At 45.2% G+C, this 10,143-nt stretch overlaps 2 protein-coding genes across 3 annotated transcripts in view; one reads left to right on the top strand and one right to left on the bottom strand.

Moving 5' to 3' along the window:
• METAP1 (methionyl aminopeptidase 1) overlaps window positions 1-6,151 on the bottom strand; it is a 75,504-nt gene extending 69,353 nt beyond the window's left edge. The window contains exon 1 of one of the 2 annotated variants that reach the window (XM_028491670.2): window positions 5,968-6,151. In XM_028491670.2, coding sequence (XP_028347471.1) covers window positions 5,968-6,081 — 114 coding nt within the window. In that variant the 5' untranslated portion in view covers window positions 6,082-6,151. The remainder of the gene's footprint in view (window positions 1-5,967) is intronic. The other variant, XM_024126589.3, reaches the window with a different exon arrangement.
• EIF4E (eukaryotic translation initiation factor 4E) overlaps window positions 5,648-10,143 on the top strand; it is a 129,451-nt gene continuing 124,955 nt past the window's right edge. The window contains exon 1 of the mRNA XM_024126591.2: window positions 5,648-5,888. Coding sequence (XP_023982359.1) covers window positions 5,648-5,888 — 241 coding nt within the window. The remainder of the gene's footprint in view (window positions 5,889-10,143) is intronic.

The following is a 10,143-nucleotide window of genomic DNA, read 5'->3' as shown; positions in this document are numbered from 1 at the left end:
CGAGGAGGAGCGCCGGGCCTGCCCAGACCACGCTGCGCGCCCCGCCCCCGCCCCCGCCCCGCGCGCGCAGCTGGAGCCCCGCCCCGCGGCCTTGGCCCTGCCCCCGCCCGAGGCCCCAGCCTTTTCGCTGCCCGCGTGCACGTGGGGTCCGTAAGGGTACCTGGCAGAGCGTTCGGCCCCTCCGTGCTGTCCTGCTTGTAGCCGCGGCCAGCGCGACCTCCCGGTGCCCGGCGGAGAAGGCCCGGTGCGGCCAACTGGGAGAGGCCCTCTCAGTGCCTAGAGAGAGCTCCCCAGTCGTCCCTTACTGACTGTATCCCAGGGTCTTGAACGTCTCCCATACTCTCAGGCGGTTGGAAAGGGCGCTCCATTCGTCTGTGTTGGTCCACCCGGCAACTCCTTGGAAAAGGAAAGTAATTCCCTTTTTAAAGTTCTGTCTCTCGCGGATAGTGTCTGATCTGAGGCCTGAGGACCACCGCTCATTCACAAAAAAAGGATGCCAGGGAACTGTCAATGGAGAGGTGGGCTGGGACTTGCGTCTGGCTTCCCTCGTGGCGGATTTTTTTTCACACCACTGCCCCTCCATTCACAATGTACAGTGCTACTGATGGTAACACAACTACTAGGTAGTCAATACAAACCGTAGTTTTTTGTATTATCCCAGTTGATAGTTTAAGAGGTAAATAGGGGGAAATTGTGTTGATCATGAAATGTCAGAGTTGAAAGGAGCTTTAGAGTTCATCTAATGCAAACCTTTTGCCTAAATCTCTTCAACTACATCCCAGATCTGCCATTTTCTAATTTGTGCTTGAATACCTCCTGTCACCAGGGAAGAGAGAGGAACTAGTATTTTTTTTTCTGATAAATTTTTAAAATAATTTTTATTGAAGTTTATTTGCTTTACAATGTTTTGTTAGTTTCAGCTGTACCGTAAAATGAATCAGTTATATGTATACATATATCCACTCTTTTTTAGACTTCCTTCCCATTTAGGAAGTATTTATTGATCATCAACTTGTTAGCGCAAGTTCGTGTACCCAACGCACAGTGAGGGCAAACAAACCAAAACGTGGGCGTTTGGAGCAGAGAAAGGTTTATTGCAGGGCCACTAAGGAGACAGGTGACTCAATGCTCTAAAAAAACCCCCAAACTCCTTGAAGGTTTTCAGCAAAGCATTTTTTTTAAAGGGGGGGTGCGGGAGGGGGGGCGGGGGGAGGAGTTGTAAGCTATGTGATCGGCTGAAGGTGCAGGCAACAGGGAGGTGTCACAGGGATTAACATTATCAGTCCTTAGGCTATGGGGAGGCCTGGGGCTATGTGCTCATGGTCATCAAGTAGTTAATACCTTCCTTTCAGTGGGGGGTTTTCACATCTGTAAAACAACTCCGGAAATGTGCATGAAATGCTGTTATCTAGGTACTTCAGAGAGGAACTAAAGAGGATATGAGAAAAGGCCTGTCCCGGGAAGGCCCCATAGGGTCCTGCTCCATTACAAACTAAGTGCTGTGAACTTTGTGTTATCTAATCCATATTTTTTTAAAACTTTCCATATTTGATAGATGAAAAAAGCTTTTTTTTTTTTTTTAATTTTTTTAGCCGTGTTGGGTCTTCGTTGCTGCGCGCGGGCTTTCTCTAGCTGCGGCGAGCGGGAGCTACTCTTCGTTGCAGTGCGCGGGCTTCTCATTGTCGTGGCTTCTCTTGTTGCAGAGCAAGGGCTCTAGGCGCATGGGCTTCAGTAGTTGTGGCACGTGGGCTCAGTAGTTGTGGCGCACGGGCTTAGTTGCTCCGCGGCATGTGGGATCTTCCCGGACCAGGGCTCGAACCCGTGTTCCCTGCATTGGCAGGTGGATTCTTAACCAGTGCGCCACCAGGGAAGCCCTCATATTTTATTTTTAATTGCTTTGTTTTGTTACATAAGCAATAAAATAAATAATGTAATAAAATCAAATAATAAATTTTAAAATGTTATATACACATAAGCAAAATAGAAATCAAAACCAAATATATGTATGTGTATATGCACATATAGTACATATATATATAGAATATTTTTAAACAAAAACTGGACCGTACTATGCAGAATATTTAGTTACCTGTTTTGTTCAAGTTGTGAACTTCCTTTATTGCCATCAGATATACTTTTTTCCAGGGAATTCCCTGGTGGTCCAGTGGTTAGGACTCCACACTTCCACTGCATCCTTAAACATTTTTAAACCTTCCATATATCTGACTGTAATACTATTAGACATAAGGCTATACCTGTAATAAAACTATTTACTGAACACTGTGTGAGGCACTTCGCATGCTCTTATTCACCTTCACCTCAGCTCCATAAAGAGGGTGTACCACTAGCCCTCTCATAAAATAGGAGATGACTTACCCAGGGACATGGTCACAAAAATTTTAAACCCAGGTCAGACTCCAAACCCAGGCAGGCTCCTTCCACTTATACTATACTACCTTTTAAGTTCTTATGCCTTATGAAGGGCTGCAAATCACTCAGGTCCTTCTCAGCAGATCCTTCAACTAAGGACAAGATAGCATCTGCCCTGGGGTGTTCACTAAGGGCTTGATTGCTCTTTGCTTTTCCTTCTCAGGCCCAATGACCTTTCTTCTTTCATTTAATGAACTGAGTGCCTACTGTGTACAAGGCACTTAAAAGAAATACAAAAATGAGTACAGCACAGCCTCCATCCTCAAAAAACTCTTACAAACTGTTAGAGACTACAAGTAAACTACTAAACTGCTATTAACATCGGTCAACTACTATTGAATAAGATGGATACATCTATAAAGAAATACCATCAAACATCAGGAACTCCTGAAAAGCTCGATTTCAAGTAAAACAGGTTTTACTCATTAAAGGAGGAAAATTTTTCTTAAAATTAAGCATTCTAAATAAAAATATTTCTATCTTCTTAAGCATAAACTCAGTATAACAATAAAAAGAGCTAACACTGATGAAATGCACTGCTATGCTAAGTGTTTTACATACACTTAGTATTTAGTCTTTAGTATTTAGTACCAACCCTGAGGTTGGTACTATTCATAGACCCATTTTAAAAGGCTATAACAAAAAACAAAGGTTATCTACCTAAAGCACACAGCTAGTAAGTAATGGAGCTGTGATTCAAATGCAGTAGTCTACCTCTTTATTCTGCCTTTTGATACAATGACTCAAGCATTTATGGACCACCTATTGCATAGAGCATTGTGTTGAGAAATGAGGATAGGGAAGTGAACAAGATAGCTTCTTCATGACCTCACCTTCTGATTAAAAGACAGATAAACAAGAACAAAAATGAAATAATCACAGATTGTATAAAATGTTATAAAGGGAATAAGGTGGTGAGACAGGGTAACCGGGAAAGGCTTACTTCTGTTACGGCTCTTGTAGTTTTGTTCGGTGGTTTGCTACCAAAGACAAGCTGGCCAGATAGCCAGGCTGGGGACCAGAGGAGCAAGGAGAAAAGAAAAGACAGACCACTGCTAGTGAAGATGATCAGAGAAGTGGCACGAAGCCCTAGTTTCATCACAAATGTGGAAATTGGCTTAGGAAAAGTTAATGATTGATCAAGGTCTCAAGCTGGGACTGAAAGAATAGCTGTGATTTCAGAAGACAGGTGACATTCTGGGTAAAGGAAAGAGTATAAATACAGCCTCTGGTTAGAGCAAGAGAATAAAGGTGCACTCAGAAGAGGTGCCCTGACTATGGGGCTGGAATCCTGCAAGCAATGGTAACTCTATTTGTTATAGTTGGCGGTAAGCATAGTCAGACTGTGCTATGCTAAGGGAGAAATAACTTCTGTACAAAAGGTTTTCTTCCTTTGATTTTTTTGTGTGTGTGTGGGTGTTTATTTGCAAGGTGGGAAACTACAGCAGGGAAATGAACTACGAGAAACTGGTGAGAAATTTTGAATACTGACTAAAGGAGGTAGTAACAGAAATGAAGAAAGAGACAGCTTCAAGCACCAGTCAGGATACGTTTGACTACAGGTATAACAATGGGACTAGAAATATACCTGCAGAATCCAACATGAAATACCTACCATACTGAATAAACCGTGCATGTTTTCACAAATGTGTTGGCATTTTTCCACCAACCCCAATGAGCCAATGTTCTTTCTACCGAATAATACCATGCCTAAGAGAATATCACCCATCCCTGATGAATATGGCTTCATACTACCTTTTTAAAACTCCAGCAGGTAAGTCTGTGTACATATTAATTCACTTAACATTACCAAATGCCAACTAAATTTAAGCACAACATAAACCACATTAGTCTACTCACGCGGTACACAATTTCCAAAGATAAACTACTGGTTTTTTGTTTTAAGTCCAGGTCCCACACAGGCCTCAACAAATTATAGAATTTGAAAATTATTTTAAAGAAACAAAAGGACTCAGACCAGTTTTAGCATGTTGAGTAGTCCCAATGCTATTTTTAAAATGAGCAACACTTCTCCATATGCAACTTTTTCCAAATGATACTAACAAGGTCAAGGATCATATCCTATCTGAAAACAACACCTGTACAACATAGCTAGGATCTCTTACAACGGCTTATCTACAAGTGCTGGACCTTAAGGATTTTATTTATGCGCTCATTTTACATACATCTTTATGTTTACACATTTTATATTTGAAATATTTATATTATTGCTCTTATATATTTTTCCTTCTATTCGTTTATATTTTTATATATAACTGTGCTACAGTGTACTGACGGCCTTTAAAAAGAACCTCCTTAGGTTTTACCAAGATTTCACATTCATTGGATAATTTGGGCCTCAGAACAACCTTGTGAAACATGCAAGTAAAAGTATCATCTGCCCCTCTGTACAGAGGTGCTCAGAAAGATTAAGTAACTTGACTAGTTCAAGATCTCACAGTCAACGGCAAGGGCAGGGCCCTGACCGTGCCTTCAGACTCTTTGTTCATGCTCTCCTCCCCGCGGGACACTACCGATTTAGTACCTGAATATTCACGTCTCTTCAACAAATCCGGACTGTAACTAAAAGCCGTACCAATGCCGCCGGGCCAATACTCCGGGCGTCTAAATGCAGCCGGAACACTAATGCTCTTCAGTAAACATAAACACCAGCACACGTTGCAGTCCGGACCCCATTCAGTGCTGGCTTTGCTCCACCGCACAAAACTTGCTAAAATACACTACGGCATAACTCTCAATGGAACTGTCTTTTTCACTCAGTGGTAAATTCAGTAAATCAGAGGTGACTCATACTGTTAACTTATGGTTTTGTAAATTAATAATTTTGGATGCCAAAGGAAAAGAATGAATTACACAGATCCCTCTCCATCCCCAACCCCAAAGTTGCCGAAGTGTCAATGCGCAGCAGTAAAACCTACGGACAGAGGTGGGTGGGGCTGGAGCTAGTATACCTCCTCTCTGCGACCCCCACCGTCCCAGGTAACTCACTCTTCAAAGGCCAGCGGGTCTCTTCCGACCCCCAATCCCGTAGGGACCAGAGTGACTACCCGGCCCTGCAGCCCCCAGCGACCAAGACCAGAGCCCTGCCGGGAGCTGCAGCTGTGACGACTCGCACAGCTGGGGCTGCCCCCTTCCCCCGGCGTCCCCACCTGTCCCGGGTAGCCCGCACACCTGGCAGCCCCAGCCCGGGCAGAGGATGCGCGGTGAGAACCGGCCCCTCAACGCGGGGCCCCAGCGCGGCCGAGCGACCCAAGGCAAGTCCGCTTCCGCCCCCAGCCCACATGGCCGCGGCTGCCCGCGCCCGTACCCAGCGTGCGCCCCGCGCGGCCGGGGTCCGGTGGGGCCCCAGACCCCCCGGAGGAGAGAGGGGGCGGCGGCGCTTCAGACTGTGGGGAGGAGGAAGCGCGGCCGGCGCGACCGCGGGGGGAAGAGGAGGAGCGTGTCCCGACCGGCCGCGAGGTCAGACGGAGAGGGGAGGTGGGGCGGCGGCGGCGCCGCTGGGGAGCGGGAGTCTACCTGCGAGCAGAAGTACGAGCCCTGTATGCCCAGCTTGATGCAGGTGGGACACTGGAGCTTGGCCTCACTGCTGCAACCGTCCGTCTCGCACACACGCGTCTCCACGGCCGCCATGCTGGCTGGCTGATGGAGGAGCACCTCACCGAGGAAGAGGGGGAGGAGGGAAGGAGGAACTGCTGGGCAGAAGGAGGGCAGGGGTGGGGAGAGAGGCCGAGCCGGGGGAGGAGCTCGGCCCGCCAGGCCTGGGCGCGGGACGAGGAGGAGCGCCGGGCCTGCCCAGACCACGCTGCGCGCCCCGCCCCCGCCCCGCGCGCGCAGCTGGAGCCCCGCCCCGCGGCCTTGGCCCTGCCCCCGCCCGAGGCCCCAGCCTTTTCGCTGCCCGCGTGCACGTGGGGTCCGTAAGGGTACCTGGCAGAGCGTTCGGCCCCTCCGTGCTGTCCTGCTTGTAGCCGCGGCCAGCGCGACCTCCCGGTGCCCGGCGGAGAAGGCCCGGTGCGGCCAACTGGGAGAGGCCCTCTCAGTGCCTAGAGAGAGCTCCCCAGTCGTCCCTTACTGACTGTATCCCAGGGTCTTGAACGTCTCCCATACTCTCAGGCGGTTGGAAAGGGCGCTCCATTCGTCTGTGTTGGTCCACCCGGCAACTCCTTGGAAAAGGAAAGTAATTCCCTTTTTAAAGTTCTGTCTCTCGCGGATAGTGTCTGATCTGAGGCCTGAGGACCACCGCTCATTCACAAAAAAAGGATGCCAGGGAACTGTCAATGGAGAGGTGGGCTGGGACTTGCGTCTGGCTTCCCTCGTGGCGGATTTTTTTTCACACCACTGCCCCTCCATTCACAATGTACAGTGCTACTGATGGTAACACAACTACTAGGTAGTCAATACAAACCGTAGTTTTTTGTATTATCCCAGTTGATAGTTTAAGAGGTAAATAGGGGGAAATTGTGTTGATCATGAAATGTCAGAGTTGAAAGGAGCTTTAGAGTTCATCTAATGCAAACCTTTTGCCTAAATCTCTTCAACTACATCCCAGATCTGCCATTTTCTAATTTGTGCTTGAATACCTCCTGTCACCAGGGAAGAGAGAGGAACTAGTATTTTTTTTTCTGATAAATTTTTAAAATAATTTTTATTGAAGTTTATTTGCTTTACAATGTTTTGTTAGTTTCAGCTGTACCGTAAAATGAATCAGTTATATGTATACATATATCCACTCTTTTTTAGACTTCCTTCCCATTTAGGAAGTATTTATTGATCATCAACTTGTTAGCGCAAGTTCGTGTACCCAACGCACAGTGAGGGCAAACAAACCAAAACGTGGGCGTTTGGAGCAGAGAAAGGTTTATTGCAGGGCCACTAAGGAGACAGGTGACTCAATGCTCTAAAAAAACCCCCAAACTCCTTGAAGGTTTTCAGCAAAGCATTTTTTTTAAAGGGGGGGTGCGGGAGGGGGGGCGGGGGGGGAGGAGTTGTAAGCTATGTGATCGGCTGAAGGTGCAGGCAACAGGGAGGTGTCACAGGGATTAACATTATCAGTCCTTAGGCTATGGGGAGGCCTGGGGCTATGTGCTCATGGTCATCAAGTAGTTAATACCTTCCTTTCAGTGGGGGGTTTTCACATCTGTAAAACAACTCCGGAAATGTGCATGAAATGCTGTTATCTAGGTACTTCAGAGAGGAACTAAAGAGGATATGAGAAAAGGCCTGTCCCGGGAAGGCCCCATAGGGTCCTGCTCCATTACAAACTAAGTGCTGTGAACTTTGTGTTATCTAATCCATATTTTTTTAAAACTTTCCATATTTGATAGATGAGAAAAGCTCTTTTTTTTTTTTTTTAATTTTTTTAGCCGTGTTGGGTCTTCGTTGCTGCGCGCGGGCTTTCTCTAGCTGCGGCGAGCGGGAGCTACTCTTCGTTGCAGTGCGCGGGCTTCTCATTGTCGTGGCTTCTCTTGTTGCAGAGCAAGGGCTCTAGGCGCATGGGCTTCAGTAGTTGTGGCACGTGGGCTCAGTAGTTGTGGCGCACGGGCTTAGTTGCTCCGCGGCATGTGGGATCTTCCCGGACCAGGGCTCGAACCCGTGTTCCCTGCATTGGCAGGTGGATTCTTAACCAGTGCGCCACCAGGGAAGCCCTCATATTTTATTTTTAATTGCTTTGTTTTGTTACATAAGCAATAAAATAAATAATGTAATAAAATCAAATAATAAATTTTAAAATGTTATATACACATAAGCAAAATAGAAATCAAAACCAAATATATGTATGTGTATATGCACATATAGTACATATATATATAGAATATTTTTAAACAAAAACTGGACCGTACTATGCAGAATATTTAGTTACCTGTTTTGTTCAAGTTGTGAACTTCCTTTATTGCCATCAGATATACTTTTTTCCAGGGAATTCCCTGGTGGTCCAGTGGTTAGGACTCCACACTTCCACTGCAGGGGTCACAATTTGATCCCTGGTTGGAGAACTAAGACCCCATATGCTGCGCAGTGCAACCAAAAAAATATATATATATGTACTTTTTGCACATAATTTTAATGTCTGCATAATATTCTATTGTATAATTTACTGAGCCAAATTAACTAATAATAGACATTTAGGTTATTTTTAATTGTTATGGATTATAAACAAGGTTTCTGTGAGTACCTTTTTAGTTCAAACTTTACATAGATCCTTACTTACTTAGGATATAGTCTTAAAAGTGGAATTGCTGCATCAAAGGATTGTCACTGTTGTTTATTCTTTTTTATATAGTTTGACAAATTTTTTCCTCAGAAAGTGTGTACAAATTTACACTCTGGTCAGAACTGTATTAGAGATCTTATTTCCTGAGACCTTACTAGTGCTAGGTATTATCTATTTTTAATGTTTTTCATTTTTATAAATACGTAAATCTATTTGTTATTAGATTATAGTAAGGCTGAACATTTTTCTATGATTATAGCAATTTCATTTCTTCTTTTATGTGTTTGCTTTTATTTGTTAAAATTTATTTTTTGCAGAGCAATACTAAAAAAAGAGTCGACACAAATTGGCCACAGTACCATCACCTAAACACATCAATGTTTCATCTGTCCTAGTTACCTTCAATCCTTATTCACTTGCATATTAAATGTTTACATATTTTCAGTCATTGATGGAATATTTTGCTCTGCATTTTCACATAGCACTATGCCATGGATTACTCTTAGATTTAGAGAAACAGTAAGTCCCATTCCTTTTCTATACAATAGCTCTTTATGTATTTGGTACTGTCATGTCTTATGGTTTGTCAGTTCTTACAATATTCCCTTGTATTTTATAGTATGTTTAGATCCCTTGTAAACTTTGTCCATCTACTCTGGAGGAATTCCAGTTTGTTGACCTCTGATGGGTTGTGTCCAGGACTGAGCTAATCAAATATTGGAACAGGAATTTCTGAAAATTCTAGTTCAAAAGACCCTCAGGGTTCTTCGCAGGCACAGGGAGACTAGAAACTCTCCTGCTCTTGCTGGCCATCTCCTCTGGAGGCTGTTGCTTCCTTGCATCTTTAGGAAAGCAGTGCTTGGGGCAGTTAAGAGCCCAGATGTTGTATTAAGATAGGCACACCTGGGTTGAAACCTCTACCTACATACCCCCTCCCTTAGTCATGTTTCCATGGGCCACTTGTTTAACCTCATTTTCCATATCAGAAAAATACAGATTAGAGTACCTACCTCATAGAGTTTTGTCATAATTAATTTGGAAAGACTTTGTGAAGTGCTTAAGAGACCGATAAGTTATAATTATTATCAATACTAGTTAGCCTTACCATCAGCTCCTCTTTCTTTGGTCCCCTTCACCCCCACAAGACAAGCTATTGAGTGATATAAACTTCTTAAGACCACCTTTATGGCTGGTTTTAGTTTGGGGGTTTTTTTGCGGGGGGCTGCGTTGGGTCTCTTTGCTGCGCGCGGGTTTTCTCTAGTTGCGGTGAGCGGGGGCTACTCTTTGTTGCGGTGCGCGGGCTTCTCATTGCAGTGGCTTCTCTTGCTGTGGAGCACGGGCTCTAGGCATACAGCTTCAGTAGTTGTGGTACATGGGCTCAGTAGTTGTGGCTCATGGGCTCTAGAACGCAGGCTCAGTAGTTGCGGCACACGGGCTTAGTTGCTCCACGGCATGTGGGATCTTCCCAGACCAGGGCTTGAACA

The sequence above is a fragment of the Physeter macrocephalus genome, chromosome 7, assembly GCF_002837175.3.
Source record: "Physeter macrocephalus isolate SW-GA chromosome 7, ASM283717v5, whole genome shotgun sequence".
Taxonomy (NCBI): Eukaryota; Metazoa; Chordata; class Mammalia; order Artiodactyla; family Physeteridae; genus Physeter; species Physeter macrocephalus.
This window is presented reverse-complemented; position numbering and strand designations above follow the sequence as displayed.